The 26,679-nt window shown below is 37.3% G+C and overlaps 1 protein-coding gene across 5 annotated transcripts in view; it reads right to left on the bottom strand.

Annotated features, from left to right (window-relative positions):
• TNNI3K (TNNI3 interacting kinase) overlaps positions 1–24,818 on the bottom strand; it is a 380,317-nt gene extending 355,499 nt beyond the window's left edge. For 3 of the 5 annotated variants that reach the window (XM_049879574.1, XM_049879578.1, XM_049879575.1), the window contains exons 1-2: positions 24,731–24,818; positions 24,043–24,151 (exon numbers count right to left, since the gene is read on the bottom strand). In XM_049879574.1, coding sequence (XP_049735531.1) covers positions 24,043–24,151; positions 24,731–24,770 — 149 coding nt within the window. In that variant the 5' untranslated portion in view covers positions 24,771–24,818. Of the gene's footprint in view, positions 1–24,042; positions 24,152–24,730 lie in introns of those variants that run through there. The other 2 variants (XM_049879577.1, XM_049879576.1) reach the window with 2 other exon arrangements.
• Between the last annotated feature and the right edge of the window lie 1,861 nt (positions 24,819–26,679).

Here is a 26,679-nt window from a genome sequence, read left to right as displayed (position 1 = left end):
TGTCCTTTTTAGTTTGAATTGTTGTTACGGTTTGTTTTGTTGCTAATTGATACAATGCACTACCCAAATATGACAAATAGTATTTTTACTATATTTTAACTTTATAGGATGACATTTACTCCCTCAGTAACCTACTTAGCATCTTGATAGAAAATTTCTGCTGTTCTTAGATAAGGCCAGCCTGCAATGTTTCTGAAGCTTTCCATTCTGTAATAATTAAATTTCATAGTTAGTTATCGTATAGCTCTGAAGAAGCAGCTTTTTGGAAGATGTTTCATTTGGAGGATAAGTATGGTGAAATGAAGCTGTGTCCACCATAAGATTTAAGGGGCAGAATAAGCAGAAAGGTCCATTTTAGAAAGTCTCCTTCATTTTCATTTCCATTTTCCCTGTTTTTCTATTTCCTCCGAATAGCATGACTGCTTTCCCATAAAACAGTACATTCTTTGGACCATTTGTGTTCATTTATTAAATCTAACCACTTTGAAAGGAAGACACTATTATTACTCACCAAGGTATAGCTAGTCAATGACAAAATACATTAAAAATGAGAAAGTAATAGGTTGATTCTGGATTATGTTGATAATTATGTCATGACATTGGAAATTATAACTCCTCTAGAATCTCCTCATGGAAGTTCAGATTTCATATTATGGATTAATTAGGTAAAAAGTAGACTTGACAATCAAATTGTCAAAACATGATTCAAAAATTCCTAATAACTTGGAAATACATTGAAACAGAATAATTTAATTGAAAGTCTTTTAAAAGTTGCAGATGGAGAGTCATCATGTAAGTGGTTTACAAAGAGCATGGAAAGATGCATGTATCATCTGGTGCCAAGGTGAGGGTGGGATGAGGGGTGGTGGTTTGAAGTGGATTATCTTCTAACTCCACCCTGAGAGGTAGTTCTAATACACATGATGCAGCAAATCACAAAGGCATGGGGAAAATGAAACTTTCTTAAAGACAGTTCTGATCCAGCCATCTTTCTTCCTCCTAGGTTGAAAACCAAGATCATAAAGGTCAAGATTTTGAAAGCAAATAAACTTTGGTGTAAATCCTAGCTCAACCACATACAAGTAATATAACCTAGTTCAAACCAGTTTAACTTGATGAGCCTCATTTCTCAGCTATAAAATGGCAATTGCAATGCCCACCTCACACGGTTACTAGCATAGACAATAATGATTTCATTTTTAGATAATATCTTTGAGTGTTTACCTTGTGCTAGACACTGTGCTAAAGCACTTGACATACATACATTTAGGACTACATGAGCTAATGTATATTAAAATACCTCGTAGCAAGAGATGGAGCCAACATGACTCTATAGATAGAAGCACCATGCCGTCTCTCTGCAGCAAAGACCTGAAAAGCTAAGTAAAACAGATACAAGCATCAATCCTGGAACTCTAAGCACCAAATGAAGGAATAAAGACCGCGATCAAACACTGAATGGAATAAGAAACTGACAGAGAACAGAGAACTAGGAGAGCTATGGAATGGATATCCCCTACCAGCTAGCACAGCATGGATTTGCCATTTTAGACCTCAGCCAACAAGGACTGTGGACAGGGAGTACGGGAAGACAACTTCATGGAGCTACCAACAGGAGACAGAACATCTGGTAACCAGGGATAAACACTTTTTCACCCCTCACAGTCTTTCCTCTATGCTGCCTCCACTGCTTTCCAAGGGGTTATGGTTGGTCAGTTGGAGAGACACCAGCTCACTGCCACTGGGGTCTACCCTGTCCCCTACCCCTGTTGGCTGGCCCCTTCAGTATAATTTTTTTGTTTTGATTTGCTTGTTTTTTAGGGTTTTTTTTTTTTTTTTGGTTGTTTCTTTCTCTCTCCCTTCCTTCCTTTCCTTTCTTCCATCCCAGCTAGCCCTGTGTGCTATCCCCTCTCTTCTTGACGGGCTGTGGTTTTTTGATTTGTTTGCTTTTTTTTTTTCTTTTTGTTTATTTCATTCTCTCTTTCATTTTTTTTCTCTTTTTCTGTTTCTTCCCTCTCTTTCTCCTTTCATTCCTTTCCTTTCTCTCACCCAACAAGTCCTATGCACTGCCCTGCCCCTTCTCAAGGCACTGTGCTGCACCACTTGGCTGGAGAGTCACTGCCCACAGCCTCACCAAATCTGCACCGCCATCACCAACTGGATCCCTCAGCACCATTTTATTTATTGTTTGTTTGTTTATTATTATTGTTGTTTTTTTCTGTCTCTCTTTCCCTTCCTTCCTTTCCTTTCTCCCACCCACCTAGCCCTGTGCACCGCTACCCCCCATCTTGGAGGGCTGTGTCGTACTGCTCTGCAGGAGATCATCTGGCACAGAGCATGCCCAGGTCTACTTTGCCCCCAAATGCCTGCTTCCTCAGTGCCATATTTTTTATTTTTCTTTATCTTTCCCCTTCTCCGTTTTCCTTCTCCTTACTAGGCCTTGTACTGCCTCTGCCCCTTCCTGATGTACCTTGCCTTGCCATCTGGAAAGAAAGACATCAGCTCACTGCCCCTCCAATTCTGTCTTACCCCCAAAGGCTGGCTCCCCACCACCATATATTTCTTTGTTGTTGTTGTTTTTTATTTATTTTTTATATATTTATTTTGTTTTTGTTTGTCAATTGGTTGGCTTCTTCTCTTTCTTTCCCTTCTTTTCTTTCCTTTCTCCCACCCACCTAGCTCTGCACAATATCTATATCTCTTCTTGCCAGGCCAACTCACACTGCTTGGCTAGAGAGTAACCAGCACATGGCCTCGTCATGTCTGCCCTGCCCCCACCTGCCAAATTATACCTCACTGCCATTTTATTTACCTTTTTCTTCCTTTTTTTTTTTTGCTTTTGTTTCTCTCTCTTATTTCTCTTGTCCCAACCACCCACTTAGCTCTACACATCACATCCTCTCTGTTCCCTCTTGCTTATTTGCACTGTATGCCAGTCATTGCAGCTCCGAGTAGAACCAATACAGTCCCCTGGATCCTGCCCTGCACTGCCCCTCAGCCCCCCTTCTGTGGCCCAAGTTAATGTCACAAACAATTTATCCTTGCCCTTCCACCCCTGCTGGAACTGCCCTACTGCACCATAGCTTAGTGACCATCTCTGCCCACCTGGACGAGGTGGTGAGAAGTATCATGCCCACAGAGAAACAAGCAACAAAATACACCCAGCCTGCCTGCCCAGACATAACCAAATAAAACAGTAAAGCACGATAAAACAATTAAATTTACAATCAATACATGAAGAAATAATTCCTGAGTGTCTTGGAGACAGCAGGCAAAATCAAAACATATTAAAAGAAAAAAGAAAGAAAGAAAAGGATGGCTCCAGAAAGCAACCAAAATAAAATGCCAGATGACCTTCTAGTAGAAGAAAAGGAACTGGAACTAACTAATAGGGAATTCAAAACTCAAATATTCAGGGTCCTCCAAACAAAAAAACAGCTGACTTTGATTCATAGTGACCCTACAGGACAGAGTAGAACTGGCCCTTAGGGTTTCCAAGGAGTTGCCACTGGATTCAAACTGCCAACTTTTGGTTAGCAGCCATACCTCTTAACCACTGCACCATCAGGGCACCAGTCTCCCAAGAGATGAACAAAATACAGACAGAAATAAAGAAAAGATAGACAAAATCATGGAAAATTCAGACAAAATCAGTGAAAACACAGACAAAGCAGTGAGAGATTTCAGGAAAATAATACAGGAGCAAAACAGCAAAATAAACAACTAGAAATCATACAAAAAAAAAAATTAGAAATCCAAAAGATAAATAATAAGATTTCAGAAATGGACAGTGCAATAGAAGGTTTTAGAAGCAAATCTGGAACAATGCAAGATGGGATCAATGAAATTAGAGAAAAGAATGAAGAAAAAGTGAAAAAATCCTCAGAATGATGTGGGATAGAATCAAAAGCAAAAATTTGTGTGTCAATGGAGTTCCAGAACTGAAGAAGAAATTGGAAAACACAAAGAAGATCATTGAAGATTTGCTGACAGGAAACTTCCCTAATGTCATGAAAGATGAAAAACCAACCTGCTAAGAAGCTCAACAAGCCCCACAAAGGATAGACCCCAAAAGAAAAACATCAAGACATATCATAATCACACTAGCTAAAACCAAAGACAAAGAAAGAATCCTGGGAGTAGTGTGAGAAAAATGAAAAGTCACATACACAAGGAAAACAATAAGACTAAGCTCTGATTACTTGGCAGAAAGCATGCAGACAAGAAGGCAATGAGATGAAATATAAAAAATTTTGAAAGAAAAGAACTGCCAACCAAGAATGATATATCGCTAACCCTAACTAACCTTAACCCTAATACTAACTTTTCTAGACGGCAAATATGGTGGCAAAATTAGGACATTTCCAGATAAACAGAAATTAAGGGGCTATGTAAAAACCAAACCAAAAATTACAAAAATTATTAAAGTCCTTCAATTAGAGAACTAACAACATCAGACAACACCCTGAATCTAGGATATATGAAAGCACCAACCAGATATCAACCTATATAATGACTCTTAAGGACAAAACAAAACTAAAAAATTTGCATCAAAGAGCCAGAGGTCAATCTGTAAATGACAACATCATAACAATAAAAAAGGGGATAAATGGTATAGAACTTTCAAATGGCGAGGAAATCAAAGTGATATCTAGTAATAAAAGACTAGTTCAAACTTAGTAAGATGGGGTGAATTTCAAGGTAATCACAAAGAAAGTTAACAAACCTACTCATCAAAATAAAGAAGAAAAGCAGAAAGTCTTGGTAAACACAAAACAAAAGAAATGAAAAAAAAAGTCCACAAACAAAATGAATTCAGCACAGAAGGGTAAAGGGAACAAAGAAAACAATAGCACTACAAAAAATAGCACTAAAAAGTGACAGCAAAGAACTCACACCTATAAATAATCACACTGAATATAAATGGCCTAAATGCACCCATAAAGAGACACAGAGTGATAGAATGGATTAAAAAAAAAACAGGACCCATCAATATGCTGTCTATAAGAGATGCACCTTAGAAACGAAGACATAAATCTATTAAAAATCAAACGATACAAAACAAAAATCGAGCAAACAGCAACCAAAAAAGAGCAGAAGTAGCAATACTAATCTCAGCTAAAATAGATTTTAAAACAAAATCGACTGTAAAAGACAAAACAAAAACCAGACACGTTGCCACTGAGCCAATTCTGACTCATAGCAACCATATAGTAGAGAGTAGAACTGCTCCATAGTGTTTCCAAGGAGTGCCTGGAGGATTCAAACTATTGATCTTTTGGTTAGCAGCTGTAGCTCTTAATCACTAGACCACTACGGTTTCCAATAAAAGATAAGGAAGGACTTTATATAATGATTAAAGGGACAATCCATCATGAGGATATAACCATAATAAATACACGCCCAATGGCCAAACTCCAAAATACATGAAACGAACTCTAACACCACTGAAAAGAGAAATTGACGGTCCCACAATAATAGTAGGAGACTTCAACACACCACTTTTGGTAGAGGACAGAACATCTAGAAAGAAAATCAGCAAAGATACAGGAGATCCAAAAGCCACAATCAACCAACTTGATCTCTTAGATATATAGAGAACACTCTACCCAACAGCAGCAAAGTACACATTCTTTTTCAATACACAAGGACATTCTCCAAAACAGACCACATCTTAGGCCACAAAGCAACCCTCAGCAAAAACCAAAATATTGAGATAATACAAAGCATCTTCTCTGATCACAATCCCATAAAAGTAGAAATTAATAATAGGAAGAGCAAGGAAAAAAAAATCAAATACATGGAAACTGAATAACACCCTTCTTAAAAAACACTGGGTAATAGAAGAAATCAAAGATGGAATAAAAAAATTTCTATAATCAAATGAGAATGAAAACACATTACACTAAAACCTTTGAGACACAGCAAAGGCAGTGCTCAGATGGCAATTTATATCAATAGATGTACACATTAAAAAAGAAAAAATGAAAACATTAGCTATACCTCTTGAAAAAATAGAAACAGAACAATAAAAGAAGCCCACAGCCACCAGAAGAAAGGAAATAATAAAGATTAGAGAAGACATAAATGAAATAGAGACTAGAAAAACAATAGAAAGAATCAACAAAACCGAAAGAGATCAACAAAATCAACAAACCACTGCGCAAATTGAAAAAACAAAAACAAGACAGGACAAAAATAACTCAAATAAGAAATGCAATGGGGGACATTAAAACAGATCCAACTGGAATAAAAAGGATCATAACAGAGTTCTATGAAAAACTATACTCTGTCAAATGCAAAAACCTAGAGGAAATGGACAAATTTCTAGAGACACACTACCTAAACTATCACAAACTGAGGTAAAAATCAAACAGACCCAAAACAAAAGAAGAGACTGAAAAGGTACAAAAAAAAAAGAAAAAAAGCCCTGGCCCAGATGGCTTCACTGGAGAATTCTACCAAGCATTCAGAGAAGAGCTTGTGCCAGTAATATACAAAATATTTTAGAATATAGAAAAGGGAAGGGATAATTACAAATGCATTCTATGAAGCCAGCATAACCCTGATACCCAAACCAGGTAAAGACACCACAAAAAAAGAAAATTACAGACCAATATCTCCCATGAATACAGATGCAAAAATTCTCAAAATTCTGGCCAATAGAATTCATTATCATATCAAAAAAATAATACACCACAACCAAATGGGATTCATACCAGGGAAGCAAGGGTGGTTTATTAGAAAAACAATCAGTATAATTCACCAAAAAAAGAAAATAAAAGAATCACATAATCATCTCAGTTGATACAGAAAAGACATTTGATAAAGCCCAATACCCATTCCTGATAAAAACTCTCAATAAAATAGATACAGAAGGGGAATTCCTCAACATAGTAAAGGGCAGCTATACAAAACCAACAGCAAACATCATTCTTAAGGAAGAGAGGCTGAAAACATTCTCCTTGAGAACAGGAACACGACAAGATGTCCTTTATCACCACTCCTAGTTAACATTGTGCTGGAAGTCCTAGCTAGAGCAGTAAGGCAAGAAAAAGAAAAAAAGGGCACGAAAATTGGTCAGGAAGAAGTGAAATTTTCCTTATTTGTGGATGATATGATACTATACATACAGAATCCAAAGGACTGCATGAGAAAACTACTGAAACTAATAGATTCAGAAGATTAGCAGAATACAAGATGAACATACAACAATCAGCTGGATTTCCATACGCAACGAAGAGAACTAAAAAAAAAAAAACAAAAAAACCCAGTACCATCGAACTAAGAAATGGAAATCAGAAAAGCAATACTATTTATAACGGCCCCTAAAAAATAAAATGCTGGAGAGGCGGGGCCAAGATGGTGGAATAGCCAGATGCTTCCAGGACTGCCTTTTACAACAAAGACCCGAAAAATCAAATGAAACAATTATATTTATGACAACCTAGAAGCCCTGAACATCAATGGCAAAGTTAGAAAACAGTCTGAGCAGCAGGGGGACGGAGAGTCAGTTCAGAAGCGGAGAGGAGTTACTGGACCTGAATTGCTGGGATCCTCAGGCTCCATTCCTGGGAGTGGCTGCGGTGGGCTAGACATAGGTTTTGGCCACGGTTTCCTCAGGGAGAAGGAGCCAGCCACACAACTTACTCACACCGGCTGACCCAGAGAAGAACGGCACTCTGGGCAAAATCAAAGTACTTGCGTATATTTTACCACGCTCCCCATCCCCAAGCCAGCTTCAGTGGCTGTTGATTTTCCTGGGCCTGAGATAGGCTCATTTGAGTGCCCTGACCTATGCTTCTGGACTTGGAGAAGGATAAATTCACAAGGGGGAAAAGGTAATTTGCCTGCCTGACTAACCCGGGGATCTCAGGACAGAAGCAGCTCCTGTCCAAGCATAAATGGTCCATGGAATTTGAATATCATTCCCCCCTGCATGGACCTGTGTAGGCCTATTTCAGGAGAATAGGCACTTGCTGGCAGATTGCAACTGTTTAAACTGTGCAGTGGAGAGGTAGGTGTTTGATATTTTACACTGCTTTGCCTATTAAACAGTGTCCTCACCTACCCACATCAGGGGCATAAGGACTGGTGCCTCCACTCAGGTCACCCAGCCACCCACGACAGGGGTCCAAGGATAACTGATACCTCCCAGTCCTTACAACCAAAAGCTTTGGGTCCCCATGGTCTGTCTGCAGAACCCACCCACCTGTATGCTTTAGGGAAAAAAGACAACGCTTTTCTCAGAGACACTTGGGGGACAGTTCTCAACCCCCTACCTTGTTCAGAGCATGACCCCCTGCTACAATCAGATACCGGTACCTACACCAATCACCCCTGCCCCTCTAAGACTGTAGGACAGAGCCTGTACCACACACTTGATGACCAGCTACCTGGATACTTGAACTGCATCCACACAAGAAAAGTGAATGGACTCATAAGCTCTTATACCTGATAACAGCTCTAGCCATCTGGTGACGGGACGTCAGAGCTCCAAAGGCAAAAATAATCATGCTAGCTCACTCAAGCAACCCATCTGGGCATATCAAAACAAAACAAAGCAAGAAGCTATGATACAGTAAGAAAACATAAAATAAACTAATACAATAACGTATAGATGCCTCAGAGACAAGTCAATATCAAACAACATAAAGAAACAGACCATGATCACTTCAACAAGCTCTCAAAACAGAGAATCAAAGAATCTTTTGGATGAAAGTGCCTTTCTGGAATTACCGGATGCAGAATTCAAAAGATTAATATAAAGAACTCTTAAAGACATCAGGAAGGAGATCAGGCAATATGCAGAAAAAGCCAAGGAACACACAGATAAAACAGCTGAAGAAATTAAAAAGGTTCTTCAGGAACATAATGAAAAATTTAATAAGCTTCAAGAATCCATAGAGAGATAGCAATCAGAAATTCAGAAAATTAGCAATAAAATTACAGAATTAGACAACTCGATAGAAAGTCAGAGGAGCAAAATCAAGCAAGTAGAAGGCAGAATTGGTAACCTTAAAGATAAATCACATGGTACTAATATATTTGAAGAAAACTCAGATAAAAGAATTTAAAAAAATGAAGAAACTTTAAGAATCATGTGGGATTCTATCTAGAGAAATAACCTATGAGTGATTGGAATACAAGAACAGGGAGGGACAACAGAAAATACAGAGAGAATTCTTAAAGATTTCTTGGCAGAAAATTTCCCTGGTATCATGAAAGATGAGAAGATATCAATCTAAGATGCTCATCCAACTCCACATAAAGTAGATTTTAGAAGAAAGTCACCAAGACATAATACATAATATAATCTAACTTACCAATATCAAAGATAAAAAGCAGCAAGGAATAAATGAAAAGTCACCTACAAAAAAAAAATAAAAAGGAGAGTCAATAAGAAAAAGCTCAGACTACTCGTTAGAAATCATGCAGGCAAGAAGGCAATGGGATGGCTTATATAAAGTATTGAAGGAAAAATATCGTCAGGCAAGAATCATATATCCAACAAAACTGTCTCTCAAATATGAAGGTGAAATTAGGACATTTCCAGATAAACAGAAGTTTAGGAATATGTAAACAACAAACCAAAACTACAAGAAATACTAAAGGAAGTTCTTTGTTTAGGAAATCAAAAATATCAGGTATAAACCCAAGTCTAGGACACTGGACAGAGCAATCGGATGTTAACCCAGACAAGGAAATCACAAAAATAAATCAAGTTAAAAAAATGCTCAAAATAGGGAAACAGAGAAGTCATTTTGTAAGACAACATTAAAATAATAAAGAGGGATGAAGAAACATAGTCATAGATCTTTCATACGGAGAGGAAGACAAGACAATATAAAGAAAGAAAAGTTAGGTTTAAACTTAGAAAAATAGGGGTAAATATTAAAGTAACCACAAAGGAGACTAACTATCCTACTCATCAAAATAAAATACAAGAAAAAAATAGAGACTCAGCAGAAACAAAATCAACAACAATGAAGAAGAGGAAAAGACGATATACAAAGATAAACTACTCAGCACAAAAAATTAAATGGGAAAAAGAAACTGTCGACAACACGCAAAAAAAGACATCAAAATTACAGCACTAAACTCATACCTATCCATAATTATGCTGAATGTTAACGGAATAAATGCACCGATAAAGAAACAGAGAGTGGCAGAATGGATTAAAAAACATAATCAGTCTTTATGCTGCCTACAAAGACACACCTTTGTAAGAAACACAAACAAACGAAAACTCAAAGGATGGAAAAAATATATATCAATGTGGCAGTATTAATTTAATATTAATTAATTAATATTAATTTAATATTAATTTCTGACAAAATAGACTTTGAAGTTAAATCCACCCCAAAGGATAAAAAAGGACACCATATAATGATTAAATGGACAACATACCAGGAGGATATAACCATAGTAAATATTTATGCAACCAATAACAGGGCTGCAAGATACGTTAAACTCTAACAGCATTGAAAAGTGAGATAAATGGCTCCACAGTAGTAGCAGGAAACTTCAACACACAACTTTTGGTGAAGGACAGGATGTCCAGAAAGAAGCTCAATAAAGACACAGAAGATCTTAATGCCACAATCAACCAACTTGACCTTATAGACATATACAGAACACTCCACCCAACAGCAGACAAGTATATTTTCTTTTCTAGTGCACATGGAACATTCTGTACAATAGACCACATATTAGGTCCTAAAGCAAGCCTTAGCAAAATCCAAAACATTGAAATATTACAAAGTATCTTCTCTGACCATAAGGACATGAAAGTAGAAATCATTAACAGAAAAAGCAGGGAAAAGAAATCAACCACTTGGAAACTGAACAATACCCTCCTCAAAAACAACTGAGTTATAGAAGACATTAAGGATGGAATAAAGAAATTCATAGAATCCAATGAGAATGAAAACACTTCCTATCAGAACCTTCGGGACACAGTGAACCGGTGGTCAGAGGTCGATTTATTTCAATAAATGCACACATACAAAAAGAAGAAAGGGCCAAAATCAAAGAATTATCCCTATGACTTGAACAAATAGAAAGAGAGCAACAAAAGAAACCTTCAGGTACTAGAAGAAAGGAAATAAGAAAAATTAGTGCAGAACTAAATGAAATGGAAAGCAGAAAAACAATTGAAAGAGTTAACAAGACCAATCGCTGGTTCATTGAAAAAATCAACAAAATCGATAAGCCATTGGCCAAACTGACAAAAGAAAACAGGAGAGGAAGTAAATAACCCGAATAAGAAATGAGATGGGCGATATTACAACAGACCCAACTGAAATTAAAAGAATCATATCAGATTACTATGAAATATTGTGCTCTAAAAATTTGAAAACCTAGAAGAAACAGATGAGTTCCCAGGAACACACTACCTACCTAAACTAACACAAAGAGAGGTAGACAACTAAATAGACCCATAACAAAAGAAGAAATTGAAAAGGTAATCAAAAGACTCCCAACAACAACAAAAAAAAGCCCTGGTCCAGATGGCTTCACTGAAGAGTTCTACCAAAGTTTCAGAGAAGAGTTAACACCACTACTACTAAAGGTATTACAGAGCAAATAAAAGGACAGAACACTCCCAAACTCATTCTATGAAGCCAGCATATCCCTGATACCAAAGCCAGGTAAAGACTCCACAAAAGAAGAAAATTATAGACCTATATCCCTCATGAACTTAGATGCAAAAATCCTCAACAAAATTCTAGCCAATAGAATTCAACAACATATCAAAAAAATAATTCACCATGACCAAGTGGGATTCATACCAGATATGCCAGGATGGTTCAACATTAGAAAAACTATTAATGTAATCCATCATATAAATAAAACAAAAGACAAGAAACACATGATTTTACCAATTGATGCAGAAAAGGCATTTGATAAAGTTCAACACCTATTCACGATAAAAACTCTCGGCAAAATAGGAATAGAAGGAAAATTCCTCAACGTAATAAAGGGCATCTATACAAACCCAACAGCCAACGTCATCCTAAATGGAGAGAGTCTGGAAGCATTCCCTTGAGATTGGGAACCAGACAAGGATGCCCTTTATCACCACTCTTATTCGACATTGTGCTGGAAGTCCTAGCCAGAGCAATTAGGCTAGATAAAGAAATAAAGGGCATCCAGATTGGCAAGGGAGAAGCAAAAGTATCTGTATTTGCAGATGACATGATCTTATACACAGAAAATCCTAAAGAATCCTTAAGAAAACTACTGAAATTAATAGAAGAGTTCAGCAGAGTATCAGGCTACAAGATAAACACACAAAAATCATTTGGATTCCTCTACACCAACAAAAAGAACATCAAGGAGGAAATCACCAAATCAATACCATTTACAGTAACCCCCAAGAAGATAAAATACTTAGGAATAAATCATACAAGAGACGTAAAAGACCTGTACATAGAAAATTACCAAACACTACAGCAGGAAACCAAAAGAGCCCTACATAAGTGGAAAAACATACCTTCCTCATGGATAGGAAGAATTAACATTGTAAAAATGTCTATTCTACCAAAAGCGATATATAGATATAATGCAATCCTGATTCAAATTCCAATGACATTTTTGAATGAGATGGAGAAACAAATCACCAACTTCATATGGAAGGGAAAGAAGCGCTGGATAAGTAAAGTGTTTCGGAAAAAAAGAACAAAGTGGGAGGCCTCACTCTACCTGATTTTAGAACCTATTATACCGCCACAGTAGTCAAAACAGCCTGGCACTGGTACAACAACAGATACAGAGACCAATGGAACAAAATTGAGAATCCAGACATAAATCCATCCATATATGAGCAGTTGATATTTGACAGAGGCCTCAAAACAGTTAAATGGGGAAAAGACAGTCTTTTTAACAAATGGTGCTGGTATAACAGGACATCCATCCGCAAAAAAATGAAACAAGACCTATACCTCACACCACACACAAAAACTAACTCAAATGGATCAAAGACCTAAACATAAAATCTACAACGATAAAGATCATGGAAGAAAAAATAGGAACAATGCTGGGACCCTAATATATGGCATAAACAGTGTACAAAACATTACTAACAATGCAGAAGAGAAACCAGATAACTGGGAGCTCCTAAAAATCAAACACCTGTGCTCATCCAAAGACTTCACCAAAAGAGTATAAAGGTTACCTACAGACTGGGAAAAAGTTTTTAGCTATGACATTTCCAATCAGCACCTGACCTCTAAAATCTACACGATACTGCAAAAACTCAACTGCAAAAAGACAAATAACCCAGTTAAAAAATGGGCAAAGTATATGAACAAACACTTCACTAAAGAAGACATTCAGGTAGCTACAAGATACATGAGGAAATGCTCATGATCATTAGAGAAATGCAAATCGAAACTACAATGAGATTCCATCTCACTCCAACGAGGCTGGCATTAATCCAAAAAACACAAAATAATAAATGTTGGAGAGGTTTGGAGAGACTGGAACACTTATACACTGCTGGTTGCAGTGTAAAATAGCACAACCACTTTAGAGATCGATTTGGTGTTTACTTAAAAAACTAGAAATGGTTAAGTGCTACAGCTGCTAACCAAATGGTCAGCAGTTCGAGTACACTAGGTGCTCCTTGGAAACTCTGTGGGGCAGTTCTACTCTGTTTCATAGGGTCGCTATGAGTCAGAATCGACTCGACGGCACTGGGTTTGGTTTTGGTTTGGTTTTAGAACTACCATATGATCCAGCAGTCCCACTCCTTGGAATATATCCTAGAGAAATAAGAGCCTTTATATGAACAGGTATATGCCTACCCATGTTCATTGCAGCATTGTTTACAATAGCAAAAAGATGGAAGCAACCATGGTGCCCATCAAGGGATGAATGGATAAATAAATTATGGTGTATTCACAAAATGGAATATTACACGTCGATAAACAACAATGATGAATCCATGAAACATTTCATAACATGGAGGAATCTGGAAGGCATTATGCTGAGTGAAATTAGTCAGCTGCAAAAGGACAAATATTGTATAAGACCACTATTATTAGAACTCAAGAAATAGCTTAAACAGAGGAGAAAATATTCTTTGATGGTTATTATAGAGGGGAGGGAGGGAGGGAGGGAGAGGATTATTCACTTATTAGATAGTAGATAAGTACTATTTTAGGTGACGGGAAAGACAGCACACAATACAGGAGAGGTCAGCACAACTGGACTAAAACAAAAGCTATGAAGTTCCCTGAATAAGCTGAATGCTTTGAAGACCAGCATAGCAGGGGCAGGGGTTTGGGGACCAAGGTTTCAGGGGACTTCTAAGTCAAGTGGCATAATAAAATCTCTTAAGAAAACATTCTGCATCCCACTTTGGAGAGTGGCGTCTGGGGTCTTAAACACTAGCAACCAGCCATGTAAGATGCATCAATTGGTCTCAATCCACCTGGAGCAAAGGAGAACGAAGAACAACAAAGACCCAAGGTAATTAAGAGCCCAAGAGACAGAAAGGGCCACCTAAATCAGAGACTACTTTAGTCTGAGGCCAGAAGAACTATATGGTGCCCAGCTACAACCAAAATCTATCCTGACAGGGAGCACAACAGAGAACCCCTGAGGGAGCAGGAGAGCAGTGGGATGCAGACCCTAAATTCTGATAAAAAGACCAGATTTAATGGCCTGATTGAGACTAGAATGACCCTGGATGTCATGGCCCCCAGACTTTCTGTCATCCCAAGACAGGAATCTTTTCCAAAGCCAACTCTTCAGACAGAGATTGGGCTCACACTGTGGGATAGACAATGATACTGGTGAAGAATCAGCTTTTTGGATCAAGTAGACACGTGAGACTATGTTGGCATCTCCTTTCTGAATGGGAGATGAGAGGGCAGAGGGAGTCAGAAGCTGGCCAAATGCACACGATAAGAGAGAGTGGAGGGGGAGAGCAATTAGGAGTATATAGCAAGGTGTTTATAAATTTTTGTATGAGAGTCTGACTTGATTTGTAAACTTTCACTTAAAGCACAATAAAAATTAAATAAATAAATAAAATGCTTAGGAATAAATCTAACCAAGGATGTTAAAGACCTATACAATGAAAAGTACAAAACGCTATGCAAGAAACGAAAAGAGACCTACATAAATGGAAAAATGTACCATGCTCATGGATAAGTAGACTTAACATCGTGAAAATGTCAAGTCTACTCAAAACAATCTACAAATACATTGCAATCCCAGTCCAAATACCACAAATATTCTTTAACATGATGGAAAAACTAATTGTTAACTTTATATGGAAAGGGAAGAGGCCCCAGATAAGTAAAGTACTATTGAAGAAAAGGAATAAAGTAGGAGCGCTCTCACTACCTGACCTCAGAACCTATCATACAGCTATGGTAGTCAAAACAGCCTGGTATTGGTACAACAACAGACACATTGACCAGTGAGACAGAATGGAGAACCCAGATGTAAATCCATCCACCTATGGTCACCTGATCTTCAACAAAGGCCCAAAGTCCATTAAATTGGGGAAAAGACACTCTTTTTAATAAATGGTGCTGGCAAAACTGCGTGCCCCTTTGAAAAAAAAAAAAATGAAACAGTATGTATATCTCACACCATACACAAAAACTTATTCAAAATGGATCCAAGACCTAAGTATAAAACCAAAAATTATAAAGATCATAGAAGAAAGAATAGGGTCAACAGTAGAGGCCCTAATACATAGCATAAATAGCATATAAAGCATAACTAACAATACATAACACCAAAGACAAGCTAGGTAACTGGGACCTTCTAAAAATTAAACACTTATACTTACCAAAAGACTTCACCAAAAGAGTGAAAAGAGAACCTATAAACTGGGGAAAAAATTCGGAATATGACAAATGTAATGAAGGCTAATCTCTAAAATTTATAGGAAAATTCAACTCTATAACAAAAAGAAAAATAATCCAATTACAAAATGGGCAAAGAATATGTACAGACACTACACCAAAGAAGACATTCAGGCAGCTAAAAGACACATGAGGAAATGCTTGAAATCACTAGCCATTAGAGAAATGCAAATCAAAATATTAATGAGATACCCCCTCACCCCAACATTACTGGCACGCACACGCACACTCTCACACACACAAAAGAACAGAAAATAACAATTTTGGAGAGGCTTGGAACTCTTATGCCCTGCTGGTAGGAATGTAAAATGGTAAAACCTTTTTGGAAAATGACATGGTGCTTCCTTAAAAAACTAAGAATAGAAATACCATATGATGCAGCAATCCCACTCCTAGGAATATTTCCTAGAAAACAAGAGCCATCACACCGAGGGGACATATGCACACCCACATTAACTGCAGCATTAATCACAATAGCAAGAAGATGGAAACAACCTGAGTACTCATCAACAGATGAATGGATAAACAAACATGGTACATGTACACAATGGAATACTACACAACGTTAAAGAACAATGATTATCTTTGAAACATCTCACAACATGGGTGAATCTGGAGGGCATTATGCTGAGTGAAATAAGTCAATCACAAAAGGACAAATACTGTACGAGACCACTATTATAAAAACTCATTAAAAGGTTTACACACAGAAAGAATCTTTGATGGTTACTAGGGAGGGAAGGAGTGAGGAAGGAAAAACACTAAATAGACAATAGATAAGTGGTAACTTTGGGGAAGGGTAAGATAATAAATACTGTTCTTGTTGTTAGGTGCAGTCACGTCAGTTCCAACTCACAGCAATCCTATGTACAACAGAACAGAACACTGCCTGGTCCTGCGCCATGCTCACAATTGTTGTTATGCTTGAGCCCATTGTTGCAACCACTGTGCCAATCCATCTCATTGCAGGTCTTCCTCTTTTCTCCTGACCCCGTACTTTACCAAGCTTGATGTCCTTCTCCAGGGACTGATCCCTCCTGACAACATGTCCAAAGTATGTAAGACACAGTCTTGCCATTTTTGCTTCTAAGGAACATTCTGATTGTACTTCTTCCAAGACAGATCTGTTTGTTCTTTTGACAGTCCGTGGTACATTCAATATTCTTTGCCAACATCACAATTCAAAGGCGTCAATTCTTCTTTGGTCTTACTTATTCACTGACCAGCTTTCACATGTACTTGAGGTGACTGAAAACATCATAGCTTGGGTTAGATGCACCTTAGTCCTCAAGGTGACATCTTTGCTTTTTTAGCACTTTAAGGAGATCTCGTGTAGCTGATCTGCCCAGTGCAATGCATCTTTTGATTTCTTGACTGCAGCTTCCATGGGTATTGATTGTGGATCCAAGTAAAATGAAATCCTTGACAACTTCAATCATTTCTCCATTTATCATGATGTTGTTTATTGGTCCCGTTGTGAGGATTTTTGTTTTATGTTCAGGTGTAATCCATACTAAAGAATGCGGTCTTTGATCTTCTTCAGTAAGTGCTTCAAGTCCTTTTTGCTTTCAGCAAGCAAGGTTGTGTCATCTGCATAATGCAGGTTGTTAATGAGTTTTCCTTCAATCCTGATGCACCGTTCTTCTTCATATAGTCCAGCTTCTTGGATTATTTTCTCAGCATACAGATTGGATTGGTATGGTAAAAAGATAAAACCCTGACGCACAACTTTCCTGACTTTAAATCACGCAGTATCCCCTTTTCTGTCTGAAGAACTGCCTCTTGATCTACGTATAGGTGCCTCATAAGCACAATTAAGTGTTCTGGAGTTCCCATTCATTGAAAGTTATCCATAATTTGTTATGACTCACACAATCGAATGCCTTCACATAGTCAATAAAACATAGATAAACATCCTTCTGGTATTCTCTGCTTTCAGCCAGGACCCATCTGACATCAGCAATGATATGCCTGGTTCCACATCCTCTTCTGAATCTGGCCTGAATTTCTGTTAGCTTCCTGTTAATATACTCCTGCAGCCACTTTTGAGTGATTCTTAGCAAACTTTTGCTTATGTGTGATATTAATGATATTGTTTGATAATTTCTGCATGTGGTTGGATCACCTTTCTTGAGAATAGGCATAAATATGGACCTCTTCCAGTTGATTGGCCAGGTAGCTGTCTTCCAAATTTCTTGGCATAGATGAACGAGTACTTCCAGTGCTGCATCCTTTGTCAAAACATCTCAATTGATATTCCTTCAATTCCTGGAGTCTTGTTTTTGGCCTTCGGTGCAGCTTGGACTTCTTCCTTCAGTACCATTGGTTCCTGATCGTATACTACCTCTTGAAATGGCTGAACATCGACCAATTCTTTTTGTTATAGTGACTCTGCGTATTTCTTCCATCTTCTTTGATGCTTCCTGCATCGTTTAATATATTCCCCATAGAATCCTTCACTCTTACAACTCGTGGCTTGAATTTTTTCTTCAGTTCTTTTAGATTGAGAAATGCTGGGTGTGTTCATGCCTTTTTGGTCTTCTATCTCCAGGTCTTTGCATGTGTCTTCTAGAGCTGCCCTTTGAAATATTCTGTTCAGTTCTTTTACTTCATCATTTCTTCCTTTTGCTTTAGCTGCTCAAATTTCACAAGCAAGTTTCAGAGTCTCTTCTGACATCCATTTTGGTCTTTTCCTTCTTTCCTATCTTTTTAATGACCTCTTGCTTTCTTCATGGATGATGTCCTTGATGTCATTCCACAGCTCATCTGGTCTTTGGTCATTAGCGTTCCATGCGTCAAATCTATTCTTGAGATGGTCTCTAAATTCAGGTGGGATATGCTCAAGGTTGTACTTTGGTTCTCTTGGACTTGTTCTAATTTTCTTCAGTTTCATCTTGAAATTGCATATGAGTAATTGATGATTTATTTCACAGTTGGCCCCGGCCTTGTTCTGTCTGATGATACTGAACTTTCCCATCATCTCTTTCCACAGATGTAGTCAACTTGGTTCCTGTGTATTCCATCTGGCAAGGTCTGCATGTATAGTCACTGTTTATATTGGTGAGAAAAGGTATATGAAACAAAGAAGCCTTTGGTCTTGCAAAATTCTATCATGCAATCTCCAGCATCGTTTCTATCACCAAGGCCATGTTTTCCAAATACAGGTCCTTCTTCTTTGTTTCCAACTTTTGTATTCCAATCACAAGTAAATATCAATGCATCCTGATTGCATGTTCAATTGATTTCAGGCTACAGAAGTTGGCACACACAGTACATAGTATTTGGGAAGTCAGCACAACTTGACTAAGGCAAGGTCATGGAAGCTTTATAGACACATTCCAGCTCAGAGGGATGGGATTACTGGGCTGAGGTCTGAGAGGACCATGGTCTCGGGGAACATCTAGCTCAATTGGCATAACAGTTTATAAAGAAAATTTTCTACATCCTACTTTACTGAACAGCATCTAGAGTCTTAAAAGCTTGTGAGCAGCCGTCTAAGATATTCTACTGGGCCCACCCCATCTGAAGCAAGGGATAATGAAGAAAACCAAATATACTAGGGAAAGATTAGTCCAAAGGTCTAATGGACCACAACTACTACATCCTCCACCAGACTGAATCCAGCACAACTAGATGGTGCCCTGCTACCACCATGTACTGCTCTGACTGGGATCACAATACCGGGTCCCCTACAGAGCTGGAGAAAAACGTAGAACAAAATTCTAACTCACAAAAAGAGACCAGGCTTACTGGTCTGACAGATATTGAGAGTGTGGTGCCTAGACACTCTTTTAACTAAGTAATGAAGTCACTCCTGAGATTCACCCTTCAGCCAAAGATTAGACAGACCCATAAAACAAAAACAGACTAAATGGGCACCGCAGCTCAGGGGTAAGGATGAGAAGGCAGGAGGGGACAGGAAAGCTGATAACTGGGAACCCAAAGTCAAGAAGGGGAAAGTGGTGACATGTCATGGGGTTGGCAACCAATGTCACAAAACAATATGTGTATTAATTGTTTAATGAGAAATCAATTTGTTCTGTAAAACTTTATCTAAATTACAATTAAAAAAAATCATGCGTTTAAAAAAAAATGCCTAGTAGCATACCCGGCATATGGTAGGTAGACACTAAATTATTAATTTATCTTACTATCTATCAAGTGTTATACCAATATGTGTCACAAATAAACACAAATGTAAAAAGGCTAAATAGGCAAAGAAGCTGCCTTCAGTGAGTACATATACTTGTAAGAGAGATATGAAAACAGAAAATGCCACCACCATATAACAAGTGTTATTATATTGATAAATATAAAGACCAGAGGCCGCACAGAGGAAGAAATAATTAGTCAGTGGTAGTCCAGTGTACCAGGGCTTCAGCCTGGTTCATTCTGGTTTGACCCCGTGCTGAGAATTTGATTTCTACCCCAGTTTTTAAACTGTAGTTTCTGATTCAGTATTCCTGAGGCGGAAATGCAAATTCTCAGTAGTGAAATGAACCTGTTCGAAACCCTGGAATGTACCTCTTGTCTTTCTTTTTCCTTCTGATTTCTCTTTTTCGCATCTCTTTCTGCCTCTCATCCATTATCTCCATGAACGTCCAAAGTTTAAGTGAATGTAGCTTTATCATGGAAGATAAACGAACGTTCCAGTCTCATTTCCCTCTTCTCCCACATCAAGCTCTGATCCCAAAGTTGCTATAAATTGGTGTAAGCAAGATAATGATTTAGCTCTTGTCTTGTTTAAATTTAGTACTGTAGTGTTCTACACTATATTGTGGGCAAAAGCTATGCCAGGGAGGTTGTATATTTCAGCTGACAGAAGAAGTCATGTTGCATTATATTGTGGAAAATAATGAGTGGAATTAGCATCTATAAGAAATACCATTAAAATCCATCAAAACCCACTGCCGTTGAGTGGATTTTGACTTAGAGAGACCCTACTGGATAGAGTAGAACTGCCCTAGAGTATTTCCAAAGCTGTAAATATTTATTGAAGCCAACTGCCACATCTTTCTTCTGCTAAGCAGCTTGTGGGTTCTAACCACCGACTTTTTGGTTAGCAGCCAAGCACTTTAACCACTGCACCCCCAGGCTCCTCTCCATGAAGACATTTGCTAGCAAATAAAGGGGGAAAAAACCAAAACTGTGTTTACATCAGTGATCTTCCACCTGTGACTCTAGAATTAAATGCTTCTTTTCTAAGCATCTTGTGCAGCTTTCTTGCTATTTACATGTTTAGAGAAAGCCTAATGTCAGGGAGCATAACACAGTTGGCCATCACAGACGTACTTTCAATTAAGTAAGTAAAACATTTCTTATTTTTCCAAACAATAGTGATACTATAAACCTCAAATTAATCAATACCTACTATGTATAGACCCTTTACTTGGCATTTAATTTACATAGTTTTGTAAAAATTCCATTAGTAACCTGATTTTACATATGTAAATGAGGCTCATGGAGATAATATATCTAAGGATTCACAACTTGTAAATAGAAGAATCTGGTTTTAAACCTTGTTTGTCTGAATCCAAAAGCTGGCAGGCATAGTTTTCTTACTCAGCTTAGATAAAAACAAGAGTTTTTTTTTTTTTTTTCCACTTCCCTAGACTTCCCATGGTTCTCATTTATTCTTGCCTATATGCCTTTTTTTAACTATGCCTTTTTTTCTGGAATATTTTTCAAAATTGATGAATAACTCAAGAACCTTCTTCTTGTATTTGAAAATCATCTTATTCTTCCTTCCATTATAACACTGGTCATAGGCTACCTTCTGTAAGTTTTATTTACATATGTGACTGCCCACTTTACCTGATTGTGAACTCTTGGAGGAAGCAGGGTGTAGTAGGAAAAGCTCTCTTTGGAGTCAGGCAGACCTTGTCACAAATCACAGTTCTGGCACTTACTGATCGCAAAAAGTCACAATGTCTGTTATGGATTGAATTGTGTCCCCCCAAAATGTGTACCAACTTGGCTAGGCCATGATTCCCAGTATTGTGCTATTGTCTACCACTTTGTCATCTGATGTCATTTTCCTATGTGTTGTAAATCCTACCTCTATGATGTTAATAAGGCAGGATTAGGGGAGTTATATTAGTAAGGCAGGACTCAATCTACAAGATTAGGTTGTGTTTTAAGTCAATCTCTTTTGAGCTATAAAAGAGAGAAGCAAGCAGAGAGACATGAGGGACCTCATACCATCAAGAAAGAAGTGCCAGGAGCACAGCAGGTCCTTAGGACCCGGGGTCCCTGAGCGGAGAAGTTCCTAGACCAGGGGAAGATTGATGACAAGGACCTTCCTCCAGAGCCAATAGAGAAAGAAAGCCTTCCCCTGGAGCTGGCACCCTGAATTAGGACTTCTAGTGTCCTAGACTGTGAAAAAATAAAATTCTGTTTGTTAAAGCCATCCACTTGTGATACTTCTGTTATAGCAGCACTAGACAACTAAGACAATGTCCCTAATCTTAGAGTATATTAGTTGCCAGAATGAATATTATCCACTACACCTAGTCATGGTGAGGATTAAATGATGTCTTGTATGTAATGTGTCTGGAACAACACCTTGTATGTAGCTGGCACTCAAATTCTGAACTATAAACTCCCTGACACTGATATCTACCTCTCACTCCTAATACTAATCAATGAAGTGGAGGTCACACTTATTGCATATAGTGAAAATGCAGGAAGTCAGCTATAGCAGGCATTGTAGAAACAGCTGATAGTAATTATAAGACATGAGAAAATTTACATCTTAAACCATTGTCTAATTCTTAAAGGGGAATGTCTAATTAAGTTAGCCTTGACATATTTGCACAATGTTTCCTAAAATAAAAAGAAAGAAATGAGGTTTTGGCTTTATAAAGTTGAGGAAAATCTCCATTTATTAATATTTCATTTCAGCATGTTTATCTCTGAGTCAATAAGAGCTGGAGGGCTTATGATTAAGTTCTACATTCACATCTCTTTCTGAACAAAACAAATATGTATGTATAAATCTGCCATACCAAAGAGCCAGTCATGTCTCTACAGGAATGTCAAATGTTTTTCCATGCCTGAGCATGGGATACTATTTGCAAAAGTCAGAGCAGTGGTATCTCAGCATGATTGTCAGTGTTGAGTTCATCACCTTGGGCCAAATAACATGGAGAGTCAATTATTTCCCAAACCATAAACTGAACCCTTGCGAAGGCCTTATTGATTCCACTGACAAATTTCATATAATATATATTATACATGGATGATTTTGTCAGATATGTGAGTTTTTACTATATCTGAGTTTTTCGTTCGAAAATATAATGTCATTTGGTCCTTGCTTTACATATGTTTTCCAAGTAAAACAGAGGGAATTCTTTTCCACGAGTGTATTATATGAGTAACACAAGCTCAAAGTGAACATGGATAATTGGCCTGTGTGGAACTTGTCCTCAGTCAGGCAGCTACCTCTGCTGACCCTCCAAAATGCATGTCATCTCTTAATGCCAGATTCAATTTCTCCAGAAAGTTGCTTGTATATATAAGGGTCCTCCCCCCTTTCTGAACATTTAGTGTCTTTTAAGGTTATGACACTATTCTAGATTGTTTTTCTCTTGTTATGATGGGACAAAACCCACTACAAGCCTGAAGGCAATATTACAAGTTGTTGTATGATAGTTCAGGGACAGAATGATACTCAGTTCCATTAAGGGCCAGCCTTTCAGTGTCAAGAGGCCAGAGGGTTTGTTAAAATTAGACTTACCCTAGTAGTCCAAAGAGAACAATGTGGCCAATTTGCTACCACCACTTGGGAAGATAAGCATTGCTGTTTATTGTTGGTATGGTTTATAAGAATAACATAATCTCAGAGAAGATTGTTTAGATCAGCAACAGCTCGCATTCAAAGATCAGCCTTTAGATTCTTCTCTTTTTATAAACCTTAGCAATGAGAGAATGTATGTCATATTTTAAGAAGATGGGATAATTGCATTTGGGGGTTATATACTCAGTCAAGGAGAAATAACCTTACATTCTAAGCCTTAGAACATGACTGATTACATCTGAGGTTATATCGGTTATTTTTTTTTCCCAAAGAGATATATCTAAAAACAGAACAAATGAAGAAGACACTTTGGGGCTACATACAAAGAAATAATAACAACTCCGACAATTTTACCCAAATATATGCCTCAGTTCTGTAAGCTCCTTTTCCTTGATCTGTAGGTCATCTTCTAATCTTTCTATTACGATAACATAAGATTCACTGACTTTCTTCTTCCATTCATCTAGCAAAAAAGAACAAATGGGATTGATTCATAGCTGTGTTTTGCAAAATGTAGACAGAGATCATAATATATAAGTAATCAGAACCCTGGTTTTTTATTTTGAATTTTACAATACTTAATTTAAATTACTGATTGTGAGTTTAAAATGCAGATGTTTACATTTAAAATGCAATCATATCGAATTGTAGCAATTAAGAACCCATTTGATATTGGATGATATATTTATATAGAAGAGTATATTTTGCTTATTTCATTGCATTTTAATTATAGCAATCTCTAGTTGCTAGACACAGTTTTAAGTTTTTAAATACTAGATACTTAGGATATAATTTTAAGATCTTTAATTCAGCAGTCCTCAAAAAATTTTAACACTATATTAAGAGACTATTAAAACATTTTTCAAAAAATTTGTTTTCTGTAAAGTTCTTTCAGAGAAAAATAATTTGAGATCAGCTAATCTTTACAGCACTTTCATATAACATCATCCTATGTATAAAAATTAACACATATACCAAAAAATGTTAGTTATTTATAACTATAATAGAATCATATTACATTTAAAGAGATAAGAATAATTACCAGTACAAGTCTGTGTAGGTCTAGATTTATAATTCCCCATTTGGTAGAAGTTTCTTCTTTCTCCAGTGCAGTTCTTCAGGTTACAAAATTTTGTGTACAAGTGCAGTGACAGTCCAGTTGAAAAATATTTTGATAGTTGAGCTAAAAATAAGCTGAGTGCCAAATGGAATGTCACGCAACAATGACAAAGAACAAGGGTGTGTGTTTTCAAGGGTGAAATCATAAAGGGAACTAATCAGTCTCTTTAAAAGAGCTGTATCAAAAATAAATAGTAAATGTTTCAGTAGGATTATTTGCTTCCGTCAGTTGATCACCTACCCATGCATACCTTCATGGGTTATTTCTTTAATAGATAAATCTAGAAAGTGGTTCATTTACATCTGAGGTTCACAAAAGACCTATTAAAGCTACCTAGGTTTTCTTTCAGGATCATTACTCCTGAGCCAATGTAATGGCAGTTGCAAGAGTAACTGGTGATGGAATTTATCTATATAAACAAATAATGGAAACCTACATCAAATAAAATGTTACTAATAGAAGTAACTATACATTATGCCTACATAAGGACTACAAAGTTGTGTTTGTGGGAAGACATTCTCAATATATAATAATGATTAATTTAGACCACTTATTATTTATTCTGGTCATAAGAATCATAGACAAGAATTCAAGACAATGAGGTTTATAAATAACAATTCATAAAATAATAATGACAAGAATAAGAAAAATAAGAATTAAGATTATATGATTGCTGTGTACCAGATTCTATTCTAAGTACTTTATACACATTTTATCATTTATAACTTACATGGTCCTGCCAGGTAGATATTATTCCCGTATCCTAGATGAGAAATTCAGATTTACTAGTAGGTGGTAGAATTTACAATCAATTCCAGACATATATGACTCTAAAGTCCAAGATAGGCATTATTGTTATATATTTCTCCCCATAATTCCTCTAGCATTCACATTCCATTTTCTTCATGGGGCATTTCTCTTTGTATATGCATATACAATGGAATGATACAGAAAATCCAGGCAGAAATATTGTATGACTTTTAACTGTGTATTTCGTTTGTATGATCTTAGTATACCTAGAAGATATACATTTCCATCTTCAAATTCAACTCCAGAAGCTATAGTTTCAATGTAACAATATAGATGTCATATTTATATAATTGAATGTTTAAAAACACAAAAACAAAAGCAAAAAACTGTCTTCTTTATGAAGCAACTGCTCAGTCAACTTCAGAGTTCCAGTAGTTTTTTTCTCAGCAAAGATAATCTAAATTCCAGAGGGAGGACTTCCATACTGATTTTACATAGTTCGAGAAGTGGGTAGCTAGTTTCATGGCCCTCCTTGTCCTCCCCTGGAATCTGCTTGGATGTTGTTGTGAGGTGCTGTCGAGTTGGCTCAGGCTCACAGTGGCCTTGTGTACAATAGAATGAAACAATGCCCAGTCCTGTGCCATCCTCACAATTGTTACACTTGAGCTCATTGTTGCAGCCACTGTGTCAATCCATCTCCTTGTGGGTCTTCCTCTTCTTTGATGACCCTTTATTTTACCAGGCATGATGTCCTTCTCCAGGAATTGGTCTCTCCTGATAACATGTCCAAAGTATGTGAGACAACGTCTCGCCATCCTCGCATCTAAGGTCCATTCTAGCTGTACTTCTTCCAAGACAGGACTGTTTGTTCTTCTGTCAGTCCATGATATATTCTATATTCTTTGACAACACCATAATTCAAAGGCATCAATTATCTTTGATTTTCCTTATTCATTGTCCAGCTTTCTCATGTATATGAGATGGCTGAAAGTACCATGGTTTGGATCAGGTGTAACTCAGTCCTTTAAAGTGACATCTGTGCTTTTTAACACTTTAAAGAGGTCTTCTGTTGCAGATTTGCCTAGTGCAATACATTGCTTGATTTCTTTACTGCTGCTTCC

The sequence above is a fragment of the Elephas maximus genome, chromosome 3 (genome assembly GCF_024166365.1).
Source record: "Elephas maximus indicus isolate mEleMax1 chromosome 3, mEleMax1 primary haplotype, whole genome shotgun sequence".
Taxonomy (NCBI): domain Eukaryota; kingdom Metazoa; phylum Chordata; class Mammalia; order Proboscidea; family Elephantidae; genus Elephas; species Elephas maximus.
The sequence above is the reverse complement of the archived record's forward strand: the minus strand, read 5'-3'. Positions and strand labels throughout refer to the sequence as shown.